Source organism: Sebastes umbrosus, chromosome 5 (genome assembly GCF_015220745.1).
Source record: "Sebastes umbrosus isolate fSebUmb1 chromosome 5, fSebUmb1.pri, whole genome shotgun sequence".
Taxonomy (NCBI): Eukaryota; Metazoa; Chordata; class Actinopteri; order Perciformes; family Sebastidae; genus Sebastes; species Sebastes umbrosus.
Genome location: NC_051273.1, coordinates 11,567,278 through 11,594,391, shown reverse-complemented (window position 1 = coordinate 11,594,391; position 27,114 = coordinate 11,567,278). Strand labels below are relative to the sequence as shown.

Below are 27,114 nucleotides of genomic sequence, written 5' to 3'. Positions count from 1 at the left end.
TGCTATACTATAACTTTTTTATTTTTTTCAACATACTACACTATGACTTTTTTTAATTTTTTCGACTTAATATAGCATTCATTTTTTTTCGACATACTATATTATGACTTTTTTATATATTTCAACTTAATATAGCAAATTTTCTTTTTTTTCGACATGCTATACCATGACTTTTTTTTCGACATACTATGACTGTTTTTTACATACCATAATGCTTTTCCGACATACCATAGTATGACTTTTTTTGGACCTTATTTTCATAACATAGCATTTCGAAAGAAAAGTCATAGTATAGTATTTTGAAAGAAAGTCATAGTATAGTATGTGGGAAAAAAGTCATTGTCGTATGTCATAAAAAGTAATAAAAAATAAAAATCATTTTTTACTCTTTTTTCGACATACTATACTATGACTTTTTTCAACATACTATATAATGACTATTTTTATTTCATCGCCATACTATACTATGACTTTTTTTATTTTTTCGACATACTATAGTATGACTTTTTTTTCAACATACTATACTATGACTTTTATTTTTTTGACTTAATATAGCAATAATTCTTAATTTTTACATACCATAATGAGTTTTCCTACATACTATAGAATGACTTTTTTTGGACTCTATTTTCATAGCATAGCATGTCGAAAGAAAAGTTAAGTATAGTATTTTGAAAAAAAGTCATAGTATAGTATGTCGAAGAAAGTCAGTATAGTAAAAAAGTTTTAGTATAGTATGTTGGAAAGAAATCATTGTAAAGTACATCGAAAAAAAATCATACTATAGAATGTCGAAAAAATACAAAAAAAAGTCATAGTAGTAGAATAGTATGTCAAAAAAAAATTATAGTATAGCATGTCAAAAAAACGTCAGCTTCCCTCTGTCTCTGTAAATCTAGTAATCATAGTGATGATGAAACTGGCCCATGTTTAAGAAACAAATTCATTTTATTATATACATGGAAAACATGGAAATGTAAAATATTTCCAGAAGTAAAAAAAACAAGATGATGAATCAACATTTAAAAGCTTGTCTATTTACAACACAATGGAGAGTGTGTTTGCCACCAGCTGGATGGCCCTGAGAGGGTCCACAATATCTTTGAGCTTGTCCTTTTTTAGAACCCAATCCGGTGCAAATCTGAAAAACAAAAACAGAATGTCAATTTCCGCTGCAAACGCATACTATCTGTATATCTCAGATACATACAGCACTGTATATATGCACACATACTGTATACATACTTTGGCACAGGGCGGGATTTACGAGGTGTTGCTTCAAAGAAGAAGGTCCCATTTATTGATGCGTTCATCTTCTGTTTCATAACAGTTCTTTCAGCGTCCATCTTGTGTTTGCGAGCAGTGAGGCGGTAAATACTGTGTATCTTATCCAAGACCTTGGGTTGCTTCATAACCTCCTAAAGAATATAAAAAAAGTTTGCATTACATTTACAAAACTACAATAGCTATATTTCTGGTAAAATTAGAATCTGGCATTTCAATTTTCATAATTCATTGGAATAATATACAGTATTTCAAAAGTCATGTCGTTGAAGTAGCTACAGACCACAGCACGGTGCTTGTCTTGGAGCAGGAGAGCGAGAAGGAAGCAGGCCTTTGTGAAGATGCTGCCGCCCTTTTCTGCCACTTTATCCCCTGCCTTCTCCCGGTATCTCTGCAGCAGGTCCAGCAGCGTTTCAACAGAAGTATCCACCGAATACACTGCATCGATGGTCTTGTGGTACTGAGGGAGGAAACCACGAGTGAGTGAGTGAGTGAAGGAGAGGGGGAAAAAGAAGAAAAAAGAAAGAAATAACAAACATGGAATTAAACTTAATTATTACATGGCTGTGTGGAATATTCGGTTCTGATTATTGGTCAATCACGGTGTTCTTCGGTCTGTAATTTCTGTATAACAGACCGTTGTTATGTATAACAGACCGTTGCTATGGGCGCAGTTCAGATGTCGGACTCATGCGGACTGTTTTTGTGTCAAATTATTGATTTCTTAAAGGGACTGTTTGTAACTTCAAGCGTATAAATGTACCGGGTCTGGACACATGCGCGCTCGCGTGTGGCCGGACTCACTACTCCTCTGCCTGCTTGCCTTCACTAACACACCGTGCGCGTACTCGCTCCACCTCTAGACGTGAACGCGCGCTCACTCCACACTGCAGGAGAGTTAGTAGCTCTGAGAATATCTAGTGAATGTACAGTGGACGTTTGTGCAGAAATAATTGTTGCAGCTCCTCCAGACCAACAGAGGTTTCCCGTGTCTTGTGAAGTGACGGAGCTTCGCAGCGAGAAACTTTGTCGTCTCGTTACCGACCGGTTGCCGGTGTCTCCCTGCTCTCTCCGGCTGCGGTCGGGAGGCGATTACGTTACTCGCTGCGGAGCCCCGCTGCCTCAGCCTGCGCTGAGGCAGGAAAAGCCAACATTAGGATCAGCAGTGATTCATGGAGAGACCTTCGCCTCACTGTTTTGAGCGACAACCATTCACACCTACGGGCAATTTAGAGTCAACAATTAACTTAACCTGCATGTCTTTGGACTGTGGGAGGAAACCGGAGTACCCGGAGAAAACCCACGCTAACACGGGGAGAACATGCAAACTCCACACAGAAGGGCCCTAAGCCAGATTTGAACCTGCAACCCTCTAGCTGTGAGGCGCCAGTGCTAACCACAGTGGTTAGCTCACACTATTAAATGATGATGATGGTGATGCGTCAAGCTCACACTATTAAATTGCCTTAGATTAATGTCATAGAAAACAAAACAATGTTGTTACTTATTTTACTTGTCCTTATTTTCTGTCTGTCCACATATCACTTCCCTTCACATTCCCTTCATCATCTGTAGTTCATATGCATGTGTTACATGCATTGAGTCTTTTTAACAGTTAGTGAGATGACTGGCACTGCATGGAGTCAACAAGAGAGGTGCATGCTGGAGTGTATCCACTTAGGTTCACTCTTATGGAGTCATTTAAATGTTCATCTGTCAGTCTTGTTAGCTGAACTTAGATTTCATGGCATTCAAGACAGCCAGCTGGGCCGTATTGCTGGAGTCAACGGACTCATCACACTGGATGGAAAACCATTTGCACCTGTCCATGTCCCGTTCTAGCTGTTCCACAGTATTAGCACCAGGCAGTACATCAGCGATAGACATAATTTCTGTCTTACTTTTATGGTCGCCTGCGGTAGCTAATGGTTGCTCCACCGGAAGGGGGTGACTTAGGCTCTCTATTGAGTATGTAGTGCATAGTAATTCAACCTGCAAAACATGCTCTGTCTGATCAGAGCCTAACATTTTTGTTTATTTTTGGTCTCATTATGAATGAAAATGCAAACTTTGCAGAATGTTCCAGCAGTATCCACAATGATGCACACTAAACTGTGGAAACAGGAACCACTAAACTTAAACACGGAGACAAAAAGATGTTGGCCCTCAGTTTGAACTTGGTTTTGCAGAAGAGAAACTGAGCCTGGTATAAAAAAGGAACAGAAAGTCTGTGGGGAAGCGAGAGAGGACATGCTGTGGCCTTCTCCGTCAATCCTCAGTTACTGGTTATTCAGCACAGTGTGCAGTATTAGTACTTTAACATGAACTAATACGAGTAGTAGTAATGAGTTGTAAACTAGAAGTTATCAAACTGACACAATAAATATGTAGATAAAAGTATAGTTTGACATTTTGGGAATACAGATACAGACACATATAAAATACATCAGTAAATATCCCACTTGTGAATTTTGAAGCTTTTACGTGTCTTAAAAAAGGCAGTAGCTAAATGAGACTACTAAACGTCATCACGCCGACTCGTCCGCCTTTACAGCCTCGTTGTGTCTACTCGTTTTCATGCCACCATGATGTAGTTTGTTTTTATGGCCTAATGTTAGCTTTTTACTTCTGGCGATAGCATTCACACTTCAATAATCATAAAAGTGGTGTTCATTTGTGATGATTATCTTGTTGAACAACACGTGCAAGTATCATAAACGTGTGTTTGCCACAGAGCGCCCCGAGCACAAGAGCCTGATTACTTCTTATCATGGCAACACTAGATAAACAGAGCAGATCTGGGTTTGTACCTTGGAGAGGTTGAGGAGGATCTGTATGGAGTAGGTGATGACGTCCATGCAGGGGACGCTCCTGTTGCAACAGCGGATGAGTGTGAAGATGACGTTGGTGGCTCCGCTCTCTACCAGCCGCTCACAGCACTCTGGGGACAGCCTGGTGGCAGTCTCTGTGAAAGCACACACACACGTAACACACACACACACACACACACACACACAGACGGTCTTCTGTGAGCATACAGGTCAAACTGCGTGACTGAAAAGACTGACGACAAGGATACTCATATTTTTTCTATGAGGTGCATAGGCCTTAACTTAATTGGATTTTTAGAGTACACACGTCAGCCACCTTCTTATGTAATGAACTCAGTCTCATCTTGACAACACAAGCACTTCTGCTATTACAACACGCAACCAAAAGACAACAGAAGAGGAACTTTTTCTCCCACAGCAAAGAGTATTGAAGCAAAGAGGTGAAAACTCTGGTGCTTTTTTGACAATGGCTGCTAGATGGTGCAGCGGTAGCGCTGCCGCCAATTTCGACCGAAAACGCCAATGAGTCCATAGCCATAGATGTATAAAGAGACGTCTGTAAATCAGAGGATCATTTTTTTTTTTAGGTAAAGCTTACCGAGATTTCTCAGGGCCTCTAGAATGTAGGAGAAGTGTTTGTATCTAAGGAGGTAGTCCAGGGCAGACGACGTCTTGTTGTACAGTTTGTCCTCCTCTCGGACGCTGGCAGAGACTTTGCGTAAGCGGTGTCTCAACTTAACCACCTTGGCATTGTCATTTAGTCTGCGGGAGCGATGTCCTCTCCACAGAGCCTGGAGGGAGATGGAGAGAAGAAAAAAAAGACAATTAAAACAAAAACTCAAATTAGTTGCTAATCATTTGTGCATCGGATCAAAGGATGTTTACCATTTTATGCCAAAGGGAGGAGCCTGTGTGAGGATTAAAATGGTATATATCCACTCAATAAAAAACAAAACTACCATCCATTCAAACTAAAGATTTTGTTAGAGTCTTACTGCCCTCATGTGTTCATATGTCCTAGGAAGAAGGTTGGACAGTTTGACTTTTGGTCAATACACCGTTACAGACACTAACATTTTATTGACTTCTTTGTCTACTAATATCTATACTTTGGACTATTACTTAGCATCACAACACCTGAGTTCTTTAATAAGAGAACAGAAGTCATTTGTACCAAATTCAACACTGACTGTAGTACCTGAGCTTTGACAATGCCCTGTTGAACCCTCTTCTGGCGCCGGAGAAGGAGGAATTTGCGGACGGCCCGCTGGATGACGGACGCAGCCTTGTGGCGACGAGCTAACCAGCGCTTGACCGCTCTCTGGGCTAAAATCACCTTCCTCCTGTCCTCCAGATACCGTTTCCTCTGCTGCCTTGCTTTCACCCATCGCTAGAGAAAAAACAAGGGAATCATTATAAGAAATGTTCTTCACTGATTCATTAAATTCATCAGAAGTGCTTTTCGGCGTCAGATCTTTGTTTGAAAAAAAAGGCATTGTGGGCTCTATGGCCCTGTTCAGACCTGGTATTGACATGCGTCCTCAGTGTTTGGATCACAAGTGGATAGCTTTAAGGACGTTTGTTCAGACCTGGCATTAGAATGCATCTCCACATGCCACTTGTGATCCGATCAAAGAAACACGTAGTAGCAACACAGCTAATAGAGCAGACGTTGTGATGTAATATTACATGAATGTCAGTAGTAATATCCTACATATTGGTGAATTTGGGTACATTTTATGAACATCAAAATATAAGGTTATTTGTACCGGCGGGACCTCCATACCGCCGGCACCATTGCGGGTGGGTATCAGCTCCGTGCAAAGCAGTGGAACAAAAACACAGACACATCTCCGACAGTATGATACAGTAATAATGCACTTTGCAGTACAACAGGGCCTATGTTTCTGTACCTGTACGGTGATGACAGAATGGATTTGTCTTTTGGCCGACTCTAAAGCCCAGTGGGCTCTCAGAGCTCGTTGGATCTTTATGGCACTGAGATGATGGAAGACCGCTGACGTAAAACGCAGCCTCCTCTCTGCCTTGGCTCTCTCTAGTACCTGGAACACAATAACATAAAAATAAAGCACTATAATCTAGGGCTGGGCAATATGGCCAAAATCTTCTATCACGATATAGGTCATTTCATATCTTAATAACAATATACAGTATATCACGACATATCATGTTTTCTAGTAATTCAATAAATAATAGTCTATATGAAATAACCACATGGTAAAACCTATTTTTGTATAGTCCTGTGTGAATTAAATACTTTCATAAATGAAATGAGTATTTTCTCATTTAAGAACTTATGTGTAAAATGACTATAAAAGTTTTAAGTGAAATCATAGACAGAAAGAAACATATATAGGCCTAGCCTATATCGAGATAGAACAGATATTGAAAAATATGTACGATATACATTTTTATATCATTTTGATGATTATATCGTCATATTGCCCAGTCCTTCTATTCTATAATATTTTTTTTTTTTGCCTTTTTTAGCCTGTTTACAACAAATCACAAGGTCAGTTAATTTCAGTATATTCATTTCAATTTCGTCTATCCATATCAAATTACCATTTGTTAAAAGACAGTTTGCTGTTACCTGTTGTAAGCAATTTTCAAGACTCTACAAGGTTAGTGAATTCAAACTAAAGGTTGTTTGGAAAGCAGGAAAAAAAAGTTCTAGCAAACAGTGAACTTTAAATAAAGCCCATTACCTGTCGTCTTGCAATCCAGGCTCGGCAGTGTGTCTGAAGCGTGATGGCAGCTCTCCTCATTTGGGTGTAGTTGTTCCTCTCCAACTTGCCGAGCTGCACTGCCCGGACCCTCCGCTGAATTGTCACAGTCGTCTCCCGCTTCCTTTGGAAGATACGCCTCTGCACAGAGCATCTCCACCACGATTGGATCACAATGGCAGCTTGATTTTGTCGGCTTAAGTCCCTCCTGACACACCAGCCTCTGAACGCTGCCTGAAGGGTGGTGGTGGATTGCTTCATTTTCAGGAACGTTTCTCTTTCTTGCCTCTGAAGCATACAGGAGCGATAGTGTCTTTGGATGATTATGGCGGATAGACGCATGGCCTGGAATTTGACTTCCTCTCTGTGCTTTCTGAATGCAGACTGGATCACAATGGAAGCCTGATGCCAACGAGCGACCTCCTTTCTGACCTGCTGACCTCTGTATGCTGCCTGAACGATGATGGCTGCACTGCGCATTTCCAGGTATTGTGTTCTTTGTGCTTTGGCTGCAACAGCAGCCCGATATCTTCGCTGAATAGTAAGGACGGAGGATTTTAATTTCAGATACTGCTGACGTTCGGAGAAGCCTCTGTAAGCTCTCTGCACAACACTGGCGGCCTGGTGCCGTTGTTTGATTATTCTTCTAGATTTCATTCCACGGAAGGCAGCTTGTAGATTAATGACTGCATTTCTGCACTGTTGATAATGTTTCACCTCAGTGTTTCTCTGTCTCTGAGCTCTAAACCTCTGCTGTAAGACACAGGCTGCCCAGCGTTGCCTCCTGAAGGCTGACTGCTGTTTATACCTCTTGAAGTTTGCTTGAATGACAGTAGCTGCCCTGTGCATCTTGGCAATGTTGGTTCGCACTTGATGACCTCTGAAAGCTGCTTGAAGAACGATGGCTGAATGTCTCGCTATCAGGTACTTTGCCCTTTCTTGCCTCTGAAGAATACAGGAGCGATAGTATCTCTGGATGATAATGGCGGACAGACGCATGGCCTGGAATTTGACTTCCTCTCTGTGCTTTCTGAATGCAGACTGGATCACAGTAGCAGACTGATGCCGGCGAGCAACCTCCTTTCTGACCTGCTGACCTCTGTATGCTGCCTGAAGGACAACAGCAGCGCTGCGCATTGTTTGGTATTTTTGCATTTGTTCCTTTGCTGCTACAGTGGCCCGATACCTCCGCTGAATGGTGAGGACGGAGGATTTTAAGTTCAGATATTGCTTTAGTTCACATTGTGCTCTGTAAGCTCTCTGGATAACACTGGCAGCCTGATGCCTTTGTTTGATGATTCGTCTGGATTTCAATCCACGATATGCAGCCTGTAACATGATAGCAGCTTTCCTGACCTGCTGATAATGTTTTACCTCAGTGTTTCTCTGTCTCTGAGCTCTAAACCTCTGCTGTAAGACACAGGCTGCCCAGCGTTGTCTCCTGAAGGCTGACTGCTGTTTATACCTCTTGAAGTTTGCTTGAATGACAGTAGCTGCCCTGTGCATTTTGGCAATGTTGGTTCGCACAAGATGACCTCTGATAGCTGCTTGAAGAACGATGGCTGAATGTCTCGCTTTCAGATACTTTTCTCTTTCTCGTCTTTGAAGCATCCAGGAGCGATATTGTCTTTGGATAATAATGGCGGACAGACGCATGGCCTGGAATTTGACTTCCTCTCTGTGCTTTCTGAATGCAGACTGGATCACAGTGGCAGCCTGATGCTGACGAGCAATCTCCTTTCTGACCTGCTGACCTCTGTATGCTGCTTGAAGGACAACAGCAGCGCTGCACATTGTTTGGTATTTTTGCATTTGTTCCTTTGCTGCTACAGTGGCCCGATACCTCCGCTGAATGGTGAGGACGGAGGATTTTAAGTTCAGATACTGCTTATGTTCACAGTGTGTTCTGTAAGCTCTCTGGATAACACTGGCAGCCTGATGCCTTTGTTTGATGATTCGTCTGGATTTCATTCCACGATATGCAGCCTGTAACATGATGACTCCATTTCTGCACAGTTGATATTGTTTCACCTCAAGATTTCTCTGCCTCTGAGCTCTAAACCTCTGCTGTAAGACACAGGCTGCCCAGCGTTGTCTCCTGAAGGCTGACTGCTGTTTATGCATCTTGAAGTTTGCTTGAATGACAGTAGCTGCCCTGTGCATCTTGGCAATGTTGGTTCGCACAAGATGACCTCTGAAAGCTGCTTGAAGAACGATGGCTGAATGTCTCACTTTCAGGTACTTTTCTCTTTCTCGTCTTTGAAGCATCCAGGAGCGATATTGTCTTTGGATAATAATGGCGGACAGACGCATGGCCTGGAATTTGACTTCCTCTCTGTGCTTTCTGAATGCAGACTGGATCACAGTGGCAGCCTGATGTCGACGAGCGACTTCCTTTCTGACCTGCTGACCTCTGTATGCTGCCTGGAGGACAACAGCAGCGCTGCACATTGTTTGGAATTTTTGCATTTGTTCCTTTGCTGCTACAGTGGCCCGATACCTCCGCTGAATGGTGAGGACGGAGGATTTTAAGTTCAGATATTGCTTGTGTTCACAGTGTGCTCTGTACGCTCTCTGGATAACACTGGCAGCCTGATGCTTTTGTTTGATGTTCTGCCTTAATTTCAATCCACGATATGCAGCCTGTAACATGATAGCAGCTTTCCTGACCTGCTGATAATGTTTCACCTCAGTGTTTCTCTGTCTCTGAGCTCTAAACCTCTGCTGTAAGACACAGGCTGCCCAGCGTTGTCTCCTGAAGGCTGACTGCTGTTTATGCCTCTTGAAGTTTGCTTGAATGACAGTAGCTGCCCTGTGCATCTTGGCAATGTTGGTTCGCACTTGATGACCTCTGAAAGCTGCTTGAAGAATGATGGCTGAATGTCTCGCTTTCAGGTACTTTTCTCTTTCTCGTCTTTGAAGAATGCAGGAGCGATAGCATCTCTGGATGATAATGGCGGACAGACGCATGGCCTGGAATTTGACTTCCTCTCTGTGCTTTCTGAATGCAGACTGGATCACAGTGGCAGCCTGATGCTGACGAGCAACCTCCTTTCTGACCTGCTGACCTCTGTATGCTGCCTGGAGGACAACAGCAGCGCTGCACATTGTTTGGTATTTTTGCATTTGTTCCTTTGCTGCAACAGTGGCCCGATACCTCCGCTGAATGGTGAGGACGGAGGATTTTAATTTCAGATACTGCTTGTGTTCACAGTGTGTTCCGTAAGCTCTCTGGATAACACTGGCAGCCTGATGCCTTTGTTTGATGATTCGTCTGGATTTCATTCCACGATATGCAGCCTGTAACATGATGACTGCATTTCTGCACTGTTGATAATGTTTCATCTCAAGATTTCTCTGCCTCTGAGCTCTAAACCTCTGCTGTAAGACACAGGCTGCCCAGCGTTGTCTCCTGAAGGCTGACTGCTGTTTATGCCATTTGAAGTTTGCTTGAATGACGGTAGCTGCCCTGTGCATCTTGGCAATGTTGGTTCGCACAAGATGACCTCTGAAAGCTGCTTGAAGAACGATGGCTGAATGTCTCGCTTTCAGGTACTTTTCTCTTTCTCGTCTTTGAAGCATCCAGGAGCGATATTGTCTTTGGATGATAATGGCGGACAGACGCATGGCCTGGAATTTGACTTCCTCTCTGTGCTTTCTGAATGCAGACTGGATCACAGTGGCAGCCTGATGCTGACGAGCGACTTCCTTTCTGACCCGCTGACCTCTGTATGCTGCCTGGAGGACAACAGCAACGCTGCGCATTGTTTGGAATTTTTGCATTTGTTCCTTCGCTGCTACAGTGGCCCGATACCTCCGCTGAATGGTGAGGACGGAGGATTTCAAGGTCAGATACTGCTTATGTTCACACTGTGTTCTGTAAGCTCTCTGGATAACACTGGCAGCTTGATGCCTTTGTTTGACGATTCGTCTGGATTTCATTCCCCGGAAGGCAGCTTGTAAGACAACAGCAGCATTTCTCTTGGCACTCAGGGCTTGCATCTCCTCTCTCATTTTCTTGTTGGCTCTGTAACGTGTTTGCAAAACACTGACAGCCCAGCGGAGAGTCTTGTAGAAGGTTCTCTGCTGGTATTTTCGGAAGTGAGACTGAATTGTCACAGCTGCCGCATGCTGGATACGCAACTGCTTTCTGACCTTGCATCCTCTGTAGGCTGCCTGCATACAAATAACTGCCCTGCGCTTTGACAGATAGTCCAAGCGGACTTTTCTTGCCAAAGTCACTGCTCTGTACATCTGCTGACAAGCCAAAGCTGCGGCCTTGAGAGCTAGGAAGCTATTTCTTTCCCTAATGGTGAGAAACTTTCTCTGAAGGATTGTCGCAGCTCGATACATCTCTACGATCTTCCTCCTGGCTCTGTGGCCACGATATGCTGCCTGGATGATGACCGCTGCGGATTTCATTGTCCTGTACCTCTGCATCTGTTGATCCCTGAGCATTTTGGCCCTGTAGCGGTCCTGAATAATGATGGCAGCGCACTTGGTGGCGAGGTAAGCCATACGCATTCTGTGCATCCTGAACTGAGTTTGGATCGCTCTGGCAGCGTTGTGCTTCTTCTTTAGGTCTTCTCTCGCTCTAAATCCCCGGTAGACGGCTTGCATTCTTATGGTGGCCTGCTTCAGCTCTCTGTATTCTTTTTGCTGTGCCCTGCAGACCAGAAGAGCTCTGTATCGACTTTGGATTATTATTGCTGCACTTTGTAGGAGGAAATATTGTTTCTTACATAAAAACATCCTAACTGAAGACTGAATGACAGTCGCTGCCCAGTGATTTTTCCTCAGCTCTGTCCTAACTCTCATACCTCTGAATCCAGCTTGGAGTGTAACACAGGCTGCTCTCGTGTGCAGGAACGCTTTCCTCATCTCCTTTACAGCCACATAAGCTCTGTAGCGACGCTGTACGACCACAGCACAGGCCTTCTTGGACCTGTACTCTGCTTGTGCTTTGTGCCGACGGTAGTGAGCCTGTATCAGTGTTGCACACTGATGCCGCTTCTCTATCCCCTTCCTGTCAGCCCTGCCTCTCCAGTTAGCTTGTATGACAAGTGCAGCATTCCTAAGAGCATCGTAATCCTTCTTTGTCTCGCGAGCCAACATTGTGGCTCTGTACTTTCGCTGCATCACAGCTGCAGCTTTTCTCAGGACAAGGTAGCGCCGTTGGGCAGCATACTTCCTGAAAGCTGCCTGGATTACCGTTGCTGCCTTGTGCTGTTCTCTCAGCGACTCCCGAGCCACTTTTCCGCGGTAAGCTGCCTGTATGGTAACGGCAGCACATTTCATCCTCACAAACATTTGCCTTTCCATGGAGGCTCCGAACCAGCGCTGGATTATGACTGCAGCGCATCTCATCTTTGCCACCTGTTTTCTGACAGCATGCCCTCTGAAGGCACTTTGAATGACAATAGCCGAGTGGTGCTGCAGCTTCAACATCTGAAAGCAGCGCCTCTGTGCATGACCTCTGTACTGGGCTTGAATGAGCACAGTGTTTCTCTTGATCTTTCTGTATTGATGGAGACACATCCGCATTCTGTACCAAGACTGAATCTTAACAGCAGCGGCAGTTCTTTTAGCCATTTTTTCCTCATACCATTTCTTAAACACGGCTTGTATCACTTTGGCAGCACGGTTTTCCTTTTCTGTTTCCTTGGTTTTCCATCCTCTGTACCCTCTCTGTATTTTCACCACTGCAGCTCTAAGGGAGAGATAATATTCCCGATCTCTTTTTGCCAGAGCCCATGCTCGCGAGTGCTTCTGAATGACAGTTGCCGCCCAGTAGATTCTTCCATAAGCAGAGGCTGCCCTCCTCATTCGCCATTGTGCTTGGACAACAATGGTGTAGTATCTGAGGCGTTGGTAAGCCCTCATGACCGAGAACATCCGCCATTGAGCCTGCATGGACAAGATAAGAACAATCTATTCAACGGACAATTACAGAAGCAGAAAATCTAATTTTGACTAAACAGCATGTAAGTTCAGGACATCAATGTGTCAAAACCTGTCTGAGGTAAGAAAAACAAAATCAGATCAACAAGTCAAAGTCATCAACACCCGAAAATGCTACAAAATATACTCTTATTTCTACTGTAACATCTGTTATTTTTCATTTTGAATCAATTCTAGATATTAAAAGGTACAGTGTGTAGGATTTAGGCAGCATCGAGTGGAGTGGTTTCAGATTGCAACCAACTGAGTACCCCTCCGCTCACTCTTCCCTTTCCAAGGCTGCGGTAACGTGGGCCGCAGAGTGTAAAACCGTGGTTATGGCGTTCGCCTCGCTCAGAAGCCATTCTTACCATAATAGCACTACTTTAGGAGTGACGGAAGTCAGACAGCGGCTGGCGGTACCACGGTTTTGCACTCTGCGTCTCATGTAAGCGCACTTTCACAAGCGTGTCGGAGAACTACGGTGGCCTTCAGGTAACTGTCTCTCTCTAGAACCAGTGTTTGGTTTGTCTGTTCTGGGCTACTGTAAAAACATTGGCAGAGCAACATGGTGGACTTCGTGAAGAGGACCCGCTCCCTATATAGATATGAAGGGCTCATTTTAACCAAACGAAAACACAGTTATGAATATTCCATTTCTGCTAATAGATCCCCCGAAATGTTACACACGGTTCCTTTAAAGCAAAAACTTTAAATGGTTTATCATGTACAACTTGGTCATCTGTATTTCATTTTTCATCTTCACTTATGAAATAAACACCTACCTGGATGACAGTTGCTGCTTCATGCTGCAGAGCCCGAAGTTGAGCCCGTTTTTTTAGCCTCAGCCTGTTGCGGGCTGCAAAACCCCTCCAGACCGATTGGATGATAATGGAAGCTTGATTCTGCCTCTTAGCTCTGCGCTTCTGGAGAAAACTCCTCACAACTAACTGGATTTTCGAAGCAGCAATGTTTCTTTCCTGTGTCCAAACAAAAATCAATAAACTTATTATTGTTCATCAATTTAAGTTTATAAATTTCTGCAGATTCAGGTGATAATGCTCCGTCCATCAGTACGAGCGACCCCTTTCTGTCTCCTTCCTGCTTACTGTGGCTATAATCAATATTTTTATAATAATGTATCAAATGACCTTTTTAATAATTCAAATATAGTACAGTGCTCCAACGACTATTTCACACAAGTAAAATAACACAAACTTATTTTCAATGTAATCATTGTATAAAGGAAATTATAAATGAAATATTGTACAGCATTGGTGTAATTTATCTACATTTTCTTTCTTTTTTTTTTTTTACAAATATTGTATGTACGAAGCTAATATCACAAAAAGCAGCGACAGTACTTGAGATGTCCACATGGAAACAACAATAGCGCAACCATGACTAAAGTAATATCTGGCACTATTTCGTTTTCACTGTGACCAACAAAAAAGTCTAACAAGAAAATCAAATAAAACAGAAAACAAAGCAGGGTTAGAACAAAGAGCACAAAACATTGACACACAAAACAGCAAAAATAAATAAAATAGATCAGATAAATAAAATTCCATCACTGTGCAGCTGTACCAAACATTGAACCAACCTTGTAGAGCTGCAGGTCTTTCTTTAATCTGTATTTCCTCCAGGCGCCCTGTATGACCCGAGCTGCTCTGGTTTCGTTGCGCAGGTCCAGAAGACGAGCGCACAGGAAGGACAGGTAAGACATCACCACCTGGAAATAAACAGTTGTGGATGAAAGTGAAGTATGTTTGTGAAGGTTCTCAGTCATCCAGGTCATGTAATCCGAGTAAGGGATAAGTAGAGTTTACAAGTAGGGTTTCCATGCCTAAGTCTGCTCCACTGACACATTTATTATACATTGGTAATGTATCCTACAGATATGATTCCAATAAAAACAATGATCTGTGTTCCTCCTGTCTGGTCTCACCTTCTCATTGGGGATGGTGTTGGACATGTCGGCTGGGTTGATCATGGCCGGAACTCCGCCCAGGAAAGACACAGCCGTGTTGACCTGTCCGAAGTTGTTTTTCTCATTCTCAAGGAGCTCTTTAAATTTCACTGATGGAGAATCTGGGTCTGTTCACAAAAATAACAGATACGGTCATCACAAGTCTGTTACTGTCTCTCCAATTTCTTCATAATCCCCTTTAAAAGTACTACATACAGGTTTAATTTTTGAGCCATGGGTTGTCGCCATTCACTTTTTCTAAATTTATTTTAAAATTAAAAACAATAATGGTCTTTCTATCCTTCCAAACAAGCAGAAATCAAGTTCAGAATGGAAACATTGAGCATTTGAGTTAAAATTGGCCCCGATTTAATTTTTTTTTTAAACTTTTCAATGAATTTCAAAAGCTACGCCAGTGTACTTTAATAACTTGGAAAATTCTCCTCCTCATTAATGTTTGTTACAAATACTTATAATACTACAAATACTTATTAATGAAATACTGGTATCAGATTGGTACTCGTTACTGGCCGATACCCAAAGTCCAGTTATCGCTATGGGGACTGAAAAGTCGGATTGGTACCCTCGTTTATTCCTTGGTCAACATTCAAAGATTTCCCCAAATCTCTTATTTTGCCGCAGACGTCTTTTATTCCCTGTTTTCAACACTCTAATGCACCACAAATGTCCGTGTGATGTATAAACATCCACTTTTTAAAAGTGCATCCAAGCAGATAATTGCACAGAAGACACAGCACGCAGCTGATGAGTACCGTTCAAGCCTGTCGGCAAGGAGTCAAAGGAGTTGTCGGAGTCGCTGGCTGAGCAGTTGAGCTCCAGGCGACCCCTCGGTGAGCACTCGACAGTCTGGGTGGTGCTGTGACTGACAACCCTCTCTGGCAGGAGACTGGGGTGGTAGTGGTGGATAAGGTGGCAGAGGACGCGGCCATCCGAGAACGCCACGGTGAAGTTCTCCACCTGCACAGACAGACAATACACTTCATTTACAGTTTTCTTTAAGGAGGACTTGTGAGACTGTGACAGTAATTTAAGGCTATAAAAATAAGCTAGAAAAGTTGGAAATGTAACCATCTCTAAGCATTTGACATTTCGTCTGATGATAACTATCACGTTACGACATTTTGACCACAGTGAGTGTGCATACAGCAGGTCAATGTAAACACAACAGTTTAGCAACCCAAGCAAACACCAGCCTGTTTAAACACTGTTTAAGTTTTAAACTTGAAAAGTATTTTTAGGTGAGACCACCGCCAGAGACACAGCACCAAAGGCTATAACAGAATAACAGCTCAATAATATATCAAATGACAAAAAATACAGTAGGTGAACAAAGTAACACATCATCCTGCCCAACCAGACGAAATTAAATCATAACCAATATAACCAAACACAAAGGGATTTTCTTTAGCCTGTGAGCTGAAAATAAAAATGTCAAACTCGCCTTGAGATTGTAGAAGTCGCACACAGCTCGGACCCAGTCCATCAGCAGGGTGATCTTAGTGCTGCTGTGTTCATACGGCGCCTTGGTCTTGGCAGGACTCATCTGAAGGCCCCGATCGGCCCTCAGAGACGCCAGCCTCCGTTTGGTCCTCAAAGTTCTCTTCAGGAAGCCAATTTCCTCCCTCAGCTGATCCTCGTCTAAAACCACCTCCACCTGAACAGATCATTTGACAACAGCATATCAATCAACTCTTTCCACGGGTTAGGAAATGAATTACAATTTTTGTGACTGACTGGAAACAAAGTCGAATACATACATGAAACGCGAAGATGATTTTCCACAAGAGGCTCAGTGTCTTCTCTCTGTGTCCATCCACAATGTCTCTGGAATCAATGTTGGAGCCTGAAAATAAAAACACGGTGCTTAAATACCTTTGAACCACATCAGTTAATTGCATTAAAAGTAATTTAATAAGAAAAAATGGCAAACGATCTGGTTCGTCCTTCTCAAAAGTGAGGATTTTCTGCTTTTTATGTTTCATATATATTTGGATTTGATCCCATGATCGGGGAAAAATAACATTAATTTGAAGACATCACCTTGAGCTTTGGGAATTAGTGATGGGGCCTTTTCACCATTTCATCACCAAAAACACTATGGCGATGGCGAGCCAGGTGGCCGCTAACAGTGCTAACAACGGCGAAAGTGCTGACAGAGCCAATAGTGTTAAGCTGAGGGGGAACCGGAGAGTGGGTGTTACGCTTTTGTGACGACGATGTCAGTCGGGACAAAGTTATCAGCTGTAACCGCCATATGAGAGCAGTGCAAAGCGGCGGCCATGAGCAGGCCAGTCGGGCACGCTCACATGCATGAACAGCACCGGCTATGTCAACAAAGCGAGTAGAAACTGGCATTACAACCCACACAGAGGGAGAGCGACTTCATTCTCTGCTTAGGTAGACATTACTCCTTAATATCTTTACATAGCAAATAGTTGTTTGCAACTATATTAGTGCTCTGGATATCAAATTTAGCACCTTTAATAATTGTATTACTTGTTTAGGGATTAAACACCGCTGTTGCTGAAGCCATTTCATGATTTAAAAATTCAAAGCATCAGGTCTGGTTGTGTAAGCAGGCAAAGTTTAGTTTGTTTAATTTTCATCCTGGACCGCTTAGTCACTCTGACACATGTTCACTTATGCTGAGGTGCACGAACACAAACAATCATATTGTCACATGAAGGGCGAAGCAATCCAGTTATGTCACTGTGCAGCTGTATAACAGCTGTTTGTGATCAAACACAAAAGGTGTGCGGTGAAATGGCTGGTGTTCACGCTCAAGTGAAAGCTAATTGAACTGTGTCACAATGGTGAAAGATACATCCCAGTATGAAAACACAATGAATATGTAACACTTCTGTGAAAGAACACAGGAACTTAAAAAAACACTGAATCTCATTTTGTGGAGGACAAACGTTTTTTTTTTTTTTACAGGTTGAGCGTCTCCCCGTTGTGCTGTTTGCTCAGGAGAAAAATCTGAATTACCGAGTTCAGTCTTGAGGTCCACCCCTTTGCTTTTGAGCACTTGCAAAGCCATGTCGACGTTGTGGACCTTCTGCAGGCGGCTGATGGCTGGCAGACGGAGCTTGGCCGACAAACTCCAGTCCTGGATGAGAAGCTCCATCACACGCCTGAAAGCAAAACCCCACATGAAAGACACTTTATAATGGTGCTGCATAAGAATCTTTGTTTGCCTCTATTTTTGACATCTTTGGTGTTACATGCTTGTTGCACGTTATCACTCCACCAATAACCTGGCATCTTCCTTGTACTGTAGAATCAATGAATGCTGGTAGTTTGATTGGTAAAGACTTAAATCACAAAAGACCAAAATCGACATCATTATAGACTATAGCTACACTGGTTACTCTTGATCAGCTGTTTTCAATTTGTAATCCTATGAAGCATTTTTGTTTTAACATTTGGGGGGAAAAAAAGCAGACCCTCTCACACTTAATCCTCCAAAAGCCAGGGAAAGAAGAAGTCTAGTCTAAAATAAGTCAAAGAATACTAGTCTAATTACTGGAGAAGAGATTTACTAGTATCTGCTTTCAACCCGTATTTCGGTGCATTAAAGGAGGGAAATATGTTAAAAAAAATTAGCTTCAAGAGACACACAGTCACGAGATTGAACTATGATCAGAGAGCAATGCAGTTCTATCGGTAGGGCAGTTGGAGAGAGCATCCTTCAGTGAGAATCCCAGGGAGGAAATCCCCAGGCTGAAACAGCTCTGCTGAACACTGAATCCCTCCCAGCTGCAGGGATACTGCCGTGGAGCTGAACCTGACCTCTGAGAAAAGCGAACATCCCAACGGGGATCAGAGCATCACATTAAAATTCATGCCGTCTCACTCACACTAGACGAATGCCGCATTTCAAGTCAACTGCCAAATTCTTCACAGCGAAGTTGAACTCGTCCAGGGGCGTCTGAACGTGGGAGACGGGTAACCCCAGGTAGCCGAGATGCCGGGGCAGGATCCCCTCTCCGCTCAGGAAGTCCCTGGAGAAGGCCAGGAGCAGGTCTTTACTCGTCTGTAAAGAAAAAAAAAAAAAAAAAAAGCACGTCAGAGTTTAATACAACACAAAAAGATCTAATGAGAGGAAACAAAATAAACAATGTGAAAAAGGTTTGATCATTATGTTGAATGATGGATTAAAATTCAGAAAACATAATAGTGGGGAATGTGAGGTTCACGTCTGTGAAATACATACCAGTGCACTTTCTCCCTCTCAGATACAAAAGGTAGATTAGACCCTATGTACATGTTTTATTGTTTTCTCATTTGAAACCTACAGCCCTGAAGGAATTCATAAATAACTCCAAACTATGGTCATGGCTTATAAATCTGAGCTGATACTGTATCTATAAATCCGCTCAAAGTAAGATTTGGTATATAAATATTCTAAGAATGAGGTAATTTTTCTTCTTACAAATATGATCCATCTGCTGATCATGAACTCTTCAGGAGTCGGTCTTATAATTGTTCTGTATGTATATATTTATGTAAAGTGTAAGTGTTGGTCTCAACTCCCACATTAACTAAGAGGTAGGTCAATATAGTACAGTCATTTACACAGTAGGACACACTTCACACACTGCCAGACTCAATAATCAGACTAACTGTCTGTTCTGCGGACAACTGAAGATGACAGCACGGAGCAGAAACAGACATTTGTCACACACAGTTAAGCCCTGATGGAACAAGGGAAGGGTGGAATTAATGTTTCGTATTTCTCCATTATCTGAATTTTATAGCTTTTATATCTTAATTATTATGTACTTTTACTATTATTATATTTTATATTGTATTATCTTTTATATATATATTTTTTATATATTGCATCTCTTTTTTTTTTCTTGTATTATCTTTTCATTAGCACCTATGGGATTGTCACAGTCTAATTTCGTTGTACTACACAATGACAATAAAGGGCTTGAATCTTGAATCTATGTACTAAAAATCAACAAATGTTCCTCCTAATTTTGGTATAAACAGCATCGGGTATCAGACAGTACCAAAAAACAAAAATGATGCAATCCTGATAGATCTGAGACAAGATACAAATACTAAAATTATGATTTTATATATATTTTTTTTTTATGTATTTAATGTTTGTTGTTGACATGGGAGGGCCTACCTTGAACTCTGCATCCAAGCAGAACAGACAGGGGTTGTGCTCTATCAGCCGGGACTCTTTGGCTTTGTCCAGGAAACACACCAGCAGGAGCAGCTTCTTCAGAGTAAAGCGAGACAGCACCTCCTCGTGGCCTTTCAGAGGAAAGGTAAAGAGATGTTAACACCAGTCCAAAGTAACACAAGTCTGAAAATGTAGACAACTTTCACAACAACTAAATGAAACACATTTGTTTTGTTATACTGAAGAGGACATTTTAATCATTTTTTTTTATCAATTCCCCTATTTACATCATAAATTAAATGAATGAGTGCTATAACTGATTAAATTCACATTTTCATGAACTATCTTTTTAAAGTAGAGCGTGCTTTTAAGTTGCAAGCAGGATTCCTACATTAACACACATTAGTATGTAATTCATAAACTGTTTTATTCTTGATTAATAAGCTCATCTATAATGTGTTTAATGTACTTTCATACTTTATAAATGAAGGATTAACCATTTATAATTAAGTATTATATCAATTACAAACCAGTTATTTAGGAGTTGTCAATGGTTCCCAAGATCATTTAGAAAGTAAATGATTAACAAACTATTTAGATAAACATGTATGCCTGCATTTATACATATAATGATTTAGACATGCATTAATGGTAGTTAGTGTGTTAATAGATGTTTTATAAACATTTATTAATACTGCAATTCATGATTAATTCAGGTAGTTAATAGTCGTTAGTTGAGTATTTTGTGTGACTTCATCTAAAGTGAGGACAGTATGATGCTATGACATACTATTCATTTTAATTTATATATATATAAATATATATATACAGTTAGACTGCGCATGTTTCATATCCCATAGCTCAAGACCCGTGTCCCAGCTTGGATGTCAGCAAGAAATTAAAAGGTTTTGTTTATGTCAGTGAAAGAATGCCAAGAAGTCAAGTTGTTTAAAGTTCAACTTCTACCCAAGTTGTTAATTTTCAATTTGCATCATAAGGCTTTGTAGTTCTGTTTATGATATGACAAAATAGGTTTATATTTTGGTTTGTGTGGGAAAGGGAAAACACCAGATAACCCACTCAATATCCCTTTTTGTACTTTAAATTCAAATATAATCCTCTGCAGCTCTGACAGTAACGCGCCACAGTCTCAGTCAGTTCAGACAACACAATAATAACAACCAATGCTCTTAAATTACCGTCTTTGTAAAGGTTAGGCACTTTGGCGTGTCTGAACTGAGCAGCGATGTCTGGGTTCCAGAGCAGCCGCTGGAGGATGAACATAGCCAGACCCAAAGCATCACTGTTGCTCTCCAGTGACAGCAGCTCCCCGAAGATCGTCTGATAATGAGCGACATTGTGATTAGCAAGCATAGCATGGATAGAAAAGAAACTAACAAACACAAATAAAACACAGAAGTAAACACTGTTGTATAAGAATACCTCGAGCCCAATCCGTAACCACAGCGGATTGTAGGAAAGAAGCCAGTTGAGGACTTTTCGGCGTTCACCTAAAAGATGACAAAACAATGTTACTTTCAGGCTTATCGAGGGTTCGTTGAGAGCATTTCAAAACCCCTGCATCTGCAGGTTTCATTCATGACGTAATGCTCATTTACCTATGTCCTTCCAAAGGTGGCGGTCTTTTCGGATGAGCAGCCTCTTGGCCTCCACCTCCAGTTCGAGCTTCTGAATAGCCTTGACCATGGCCTCAGAGGTGAACAGCTGGCAGGCAGAACGACGGAGCCGGTTCAACTTCCGTCGGGCCGTATAGGTGCTGAAAGACATCTCCTCTTTGGTGGGAGCTTTAGGCCCACCGTACTTGTCATCGCTGCCCATGGCAAGGGACACAGCATTCACTACACAAGAAACAAATGAAAAATGTACAGATACATTCAAATAAAGATTCCACTTCAGCAATTACTGCGTAAAGTGTTCCGACTGTAAGGAGTGAGTCAACAAATGATCTGGAAGCTACCCAAAGAGCGTGATTATTTATACATTCCTTGAAACCGAACAATACACAATAAAGATCTGCTGACCTTTAGCGACTTCAGTGTTGACTTTAAAGTCATCTGGGGTGAGGACGTAGTTGATCCACCATGTGAATCCCCTCTCCTGCTTCTCAATCCACCTCTCATCATAGAACATGTTCTTGGCAGCGAACGGCATCGGGTGTCTCGGTATGGCTGGAAGAAAAGAGGCAGAATAATACTAAATAAAAATGTTTAAGATGAACAAAAGCTAAATACCTTTTCACACACACTCTAACGAAACACTCATTTTACAATGTTCCTGCCATCATATACTGTACCCGTTTGTGCCGGCTTGATAAAGGTCAGCTTGGACTGCGCTACAGCAACAACTTTTGCCGTCTTTGTTGATGAAACCCCAGATGACTTCAGAGACCGGGCACCTGCGTGAATAACCGATAAAAGATCTTTTTGAATTTCATCACTTATTTATGTTGGAAAATCTCCCAGTAAGACTTACAATACAAGAACAGCAATTAAGTATTCCCCTTCTTAAAGCAATTATACATCATTTTATACCTTGTGAGGTGAGTTTGGAGCTTGATTGCTTTGCCTGGGCAGGAACCACAGACCTCACAGTCTTTAGAGATGATGTAGTCATGGATCGCACTGAGCCTGGAAATAAAAAAGCATCATAGTAAACACAGAGAATCCAGGAACAGGGCAGATATTTAACACAGAAGTTACGATACATGTTTGGAAATCGATATTCAAATATTTTCATTGACTTCCATTAGCACACATCTACAGAGGCTGCCCTGAATATCTGACTCCAGGATGTAACCAACTACCTACAACCATAATTAAGGATATGTATTGTAAGAAAACTAAAGGGTTATTTGCAGGTGTGTATTTTCAAAGGGTACTATTGCAACTAATCTGATAATCTCCATAAAATCCGCATTTTTAATGAACTTAACAACAGCACACTGACGTGATGCCAATGCTTTTTTTTCCTTCTTTTTTGTATAATTGTAAAGCAAAATTGGCATTTTTTAACTTCTAGCATTTACTACACATCAGATAATCTGATAACATTAATCAAAAATGTAAGAAGAATGAAGAAACGTACATGATGCACTCCCATATGTGCACCATTCAAGTTTCACCATTCAGTTACCAGTTTATTGGGTACACCTAGCTTGAATTGTATTGTTTTATACTGAAGTGTTTCTATTATTTTGTCCGACCCATGTATATCAATGAGGGTAGGCTTAATAACAGAAACACCTCTCTGTAGAATGCAATACAGTTCAACAGCACCACAAACTCCAAAAATGACCATAGAGTCTGAGTATGTCTTGAATATTTGATGCACCTCAGAGTGCAGATTTAATGATCATTGTTTACACTGAATTTAATATGCGGGTCTGAAACTGAAGAAACAACATCTAAAGTATTCTTGAAGCTCTAATATAAAAAACAACATAATGTATTATCACACATCCAACATCAATATACTTCACATTTGCTCACCCGCTGTTCTCGGCGGTTGCCTCTGTGATGCGTTTCTCCTTTCCTGGATTGATCTTGGGGGCTCAGTTTTTCCAGCCACCACCCTGCTCCTTTTGACGCGCTCGGCTTTCCCAGCATCCTCGATCGTCGCGTTACTTTTCAAGAACTCCTCGCTCTTCCTCTTCTTGCTCTTCGCTGCTATGTGAATGGGAAATGAGTCTTCCTGCACGGACGGAGGTACCGAAACAGTCGGAGACATGAGGTTGTGGTAAAGAGGAGAAGATGAGCCCAGGGGCGACGGAGAGGAGACAGTAAAATCGATAGAAGCAGGAGGTGTGGAAGTGGCAGAGAAAGAGAAGCGAGCGGCGGCCACAGATGGAGGGGAGGTGACGGGGAAGGTGATGGGTATAGGCGAGCCGTCGGGCCGTGGAGTCAGGCCGGAGAAGGTAAACTCCTGGGCTTGATCTCCGTCACCACACAGGGAGAAGGTAGCCTCAGAACTTTGCCATCCTTTAGTTTCTTTATCTGGGTCTATAACAGGCAGGCCTGGAGTGTCTGGTCCAGACTCACACTGACTGCTGCCGTCAGACAGCTCCAGTGTTTTCTCCAAGAGCCTTCGCCTTGACTTCTTTATTTTCCTTCCACTTGAATTGTTTGCCTCCACCGGTGCTTTGCTCTTGATCACCGTGGCGGAGGTAAAAGAGGCCTTTTTGACTCTTCCCGTGGCATTATCAGCCTCTGCAACGACCTCAGTCACATCAACCTTTTTGCTCACAAAGAAAGTAAGTCTTGGCTCGCCGGACTCGTACCCCTGTGGGCTGTCGGGTAATGCTTTGAGGACATTTCCGTCAGGTCCGCAGCCATGATTTCCACTCTTGGATTCCAGGGAATCTGAAAAGCCACAGCTCGAACTAGTGTCTCGAGGACTGGTGTGAATGTGGCTCAGATCAGAGTCAATGAGGGCCAGTGCATCTTTCAAAGACAGAACAGGGGTTCCAGTTATCACACTGTCTGAATCAGAATTGACAGGAGCAGAAAGTGGGCTGTCTGACAGAATATGTGGCATGAGCTTCTTAAACATCTCTGGTGTCCCGATAGGTGACAGCGTCCTGTTGAGAATTTTGGTGAGATCTTTGCTTTCAGGTTTGCCCACCGAAGCATCTGAGCAAGCAGACATGATGCCAGAGTTCATCAGCTTTCCGGCTGGGACGAGTAGAACAAGAGGAGAGTTCCTCTGAACATGACGGATATTCTCCAAGTCTGACAAGCCCAGAGATCGTTGCCTCTGAGTGAAATTCAAGGCCTCCTTCTCTCGTGAATTCTGAGAGTAATCGTCGACGGGGCTGAGCTTGGAGAGGGACCTCTCTCTGACAGCCTTTCCCTCGTTGAGAGAAGCAAGTGGGCTGCGTGGCTTGTCCCGTTTGTACTGTGGCTTTCGGGACACCTGGAAGGTTTTATTGGCTGCCATCTTCAATGGTTGTTCGGTTTTCTTTCTCCTGGGTACAGCTACGTTTTCACCCTCCCTTTTGTTTTTGATTGTGTCCCATAAGCTTTTCTGAAACACAAAAGAAAAACATAATAAAAAAAGGTATATGTCATAGGGCTATCCTGAATACCATTTTTTGGGGCTTCGAAGCTTCGTTAAGAAATATTCGAAGCTTTGGGACAGTGTCGCTGCCGCACTACTGTACACACACGCAACTCTACACATAGCAACATTTTACCTTTTTCTTTTTTGGTGCTTCTGCTCTCCCCAGCAGTACAGCCTGTTGTTTGAGGACCCCATTGGCATTAAAGAGGATGAGCTCTCTGATTCCACCTTCTTCTGTTGGAGTCCAGGTTACTGTCAAACTGAATGAGCCCTCAGGCTGTAAACATAAAAAACACACAAGGCAAGATGAGGAACAACTGCAATTATCTGACATTGATCAATATGTTTATCTAACACGTGAAATTAGGACAACGTAGATATAATAATAATAATAATAATGTTTATTTTTTGCAAAAAGCTGAGAATGACAGCCGCTTGGTTTAACGTACAGGCTGTACGACGTGTGTTGTATCCAGGGTCTGAAATGAACCTTTTTTCTCACCTTCCACTGAGCAGGTCACTGAACATTTCTACAAGCCACTGATTTTTTTTGTCTGCCACTTCTGAAATCTAAGTAGAACGCTTTAAAATTGTAAACGCTGAGTCAGTGGTACCAGACTGTAGAATTATGGAATATATCATGTAACCTTAATGCATGAACATATTTGGTAACACTTCATTTTACAGGTCCACAAATTTCATGGTAATTAGGTGATAATTAGCAAGTAACCTTTTTGAAATTTCTTTGGAATTACTGCCAAATTACCCCAATTTAATAATTATATGCTAAAATAGTATATAATTGTTAAAATAGGGCCTTTAGACCAAAACTAATAGAAGACACTTCTGATCACCATTGTGTGACTTGTTGTCTACACAAATGTAACCTGGTAGCTGATGTCATGATTCAGGGAGTAATTTCAGAAATTTCAAAGAAGTTATTTGCTAATTATCATCTATTTACCAGCAGACATGGAAATAAAGCATATCAATTCACTTTGCATTCTTTTCCTGTAAAATGTATTAAATAAATTACCAGCTATTGAGAAGTAGCAGAATATAATTATTAAATAAGATAACATATTCCTTTATTAGTCCTGCAGTGGGGAAATTTGCAGTGTACAGCAGCAAAGGGGATAGTGCAAAAAAACAAGATGCATCAGCTAACACAGTAAAAAAGAGCTAAACAAAGTGTAACAAAATATGAACCATTTAAATAGAAGGAAGTATAAAAATAGGAGCAGTATATACAGTATTGACAATAAACAGACTATTACCAAAAGTGCACAAGTGGAAAATGATATTGCACAGTGAGAATGAATGAATGAATGAAATTCCACCTGAAAATATCAGGTTATTGTCATTAATGTTTATAATAAAGTAATTTTCAATACATTTATAGGTAAATATTGGGGTAATTTGGCAGTAATTCCAAAGAAATTTCAAATAGGTTACTTGCTAATTATCACCTAATTACCATGAAATGTGTGGACCTGTAAAATGAAGTGTTACCATATATATTTAATTTAAGCTTTAGAATTGCTTTTAAAAAAAATAATATTTCTTAATATAAGGAAAACCTGTCTGCAATGGTGGCAGGTGACCCAAAATTTTCCACCTGCAACAGCCAACATTTAGCAGGTGGTCCAGGTGCTAATTTCATTCCCTGGTTAAGAACATATAAAGCCAGCATTACCTGAATGGTGAAGGTGTTGTGGTCCACAGAAAAGCCTCTACTTGAGGGGATCTTCTCCACAGTAACCTCAGCTTCTGAATCCTCAGTCGGGTTGACGACACGCAGAATAACAGACCTGGAGGTGCCCAACTTTACTGATCCAAATGTCACAAAAGGAGCCTTTGAGAACAGAGTCAACATCAATACTGGAGCATCGTTCTCCTTGTTAGCGTTGTCTCTCTTTACTGGACTGAAGTCCATCACTCCTCTCCGCGTTGAAGTGTCTGTTTCAGCCATTTCAAACGAAAGAAAGTAGCAGCTAGCTACATGTTACGCAGTTAGTTTCAGTACTACCTTGTTCTGCTTCAATACTAACCAGATAACAAACGTTAAAACCACGCTTCCATCAACACAAGTTTGAAATT

At 41.9% G+C, this 27,114-nt stretch overlaps 1 protein-coding gene across 4 annotated transcripts; it reads right to left on the bottom strand.

Annotated features, from left to right (window-relative positions):
* Positions 1 to 925: 925 nt before the first annotated feature.
* aspm (assembly factor for spindle microtubules) lies at positions 926 to 27,114 on the bottom strand. Of its 4 annotated transcripts, none has more exons than XM_037769492.1 (27): positions 26,711 to 27,114; positions 25,148 to 25,291; positions 23,445 to 24,978; positions 22,488 to 22,583; positions 22,250 to 22,351; positions 21,978 to 22,124; positions 21,555 to 21,794; positions 21,379 to 21,446; positions 21,135 to 21,276; positions 19,936 to 20,066; positions 18,653 to 18,828; positions 17,781 to 17,926; positions 16,550 to 16,635; positions 16,234 to 16,446; positions 15,545 to 15,749; positions 14,751 to 14,899; positions 14,406 to 14,534; positions 13,588 to 13,782; positions 8,237 to 12,769; positions 6,845 to 7,579; positions 6,029 to 6,178; positions 5,314 to 5,505; positions 4,714 to 4,906; positions 4,095 to 4,249; positions 1,568 to 1,744; positions 1,246 to 1,418; positions 926 to 1,141 (listed from the first exon to the last, which is right to left on the bottom strand). In XM_037769492.1, exons 1-27 carry the CDS (start codon positions 26,984 to 26,986, stop codon positions 1,039 to 1,041), a joined length of 10,590 nt encoding a protein of 3,529 aa, XP_037625420.1. In that variant the 5' UTR covers positions 26,987 to 27,114; the 3' UTR covers positions 926 to 1,038. The 4 variants fall into 4 exon arrangements, with proteins under 4 accessions (XP_037625420.1, XP_037625421.1, XP_037625419.1 ...); XM_037769493.1 differs by having other exon boundaries at positions 6,845 to 8,252; positions 8,910 to 12,769; XM_037769491.1 differs by having other exon boundaries at positions 6,845 to 8,848; positions 9,506 to 12,769.

Coding starts and splice junctions, on each gene's coding strand:
- aspm (XM_037769490.1), bottom strand. CDS start 26,986: ATGGCTGAAACAGACACTTCAACGCGGAGAGGAGTGATGGACTTCAGT. Junction 14,900..15,544: donor CTTGCCGACAGGCTTGAACG/GTACTCATCAGC, acceptor TTTTGTGAACAG/ACCCAGATTCTCCATCAGTG. Junction 12,770..13,587: donor AAGCAGCAACTGTCATCCAG/GTAGGTGTTTAT, acceptor TTGTCCATGCAG/GCTCAATGGCGGATGTTCTC.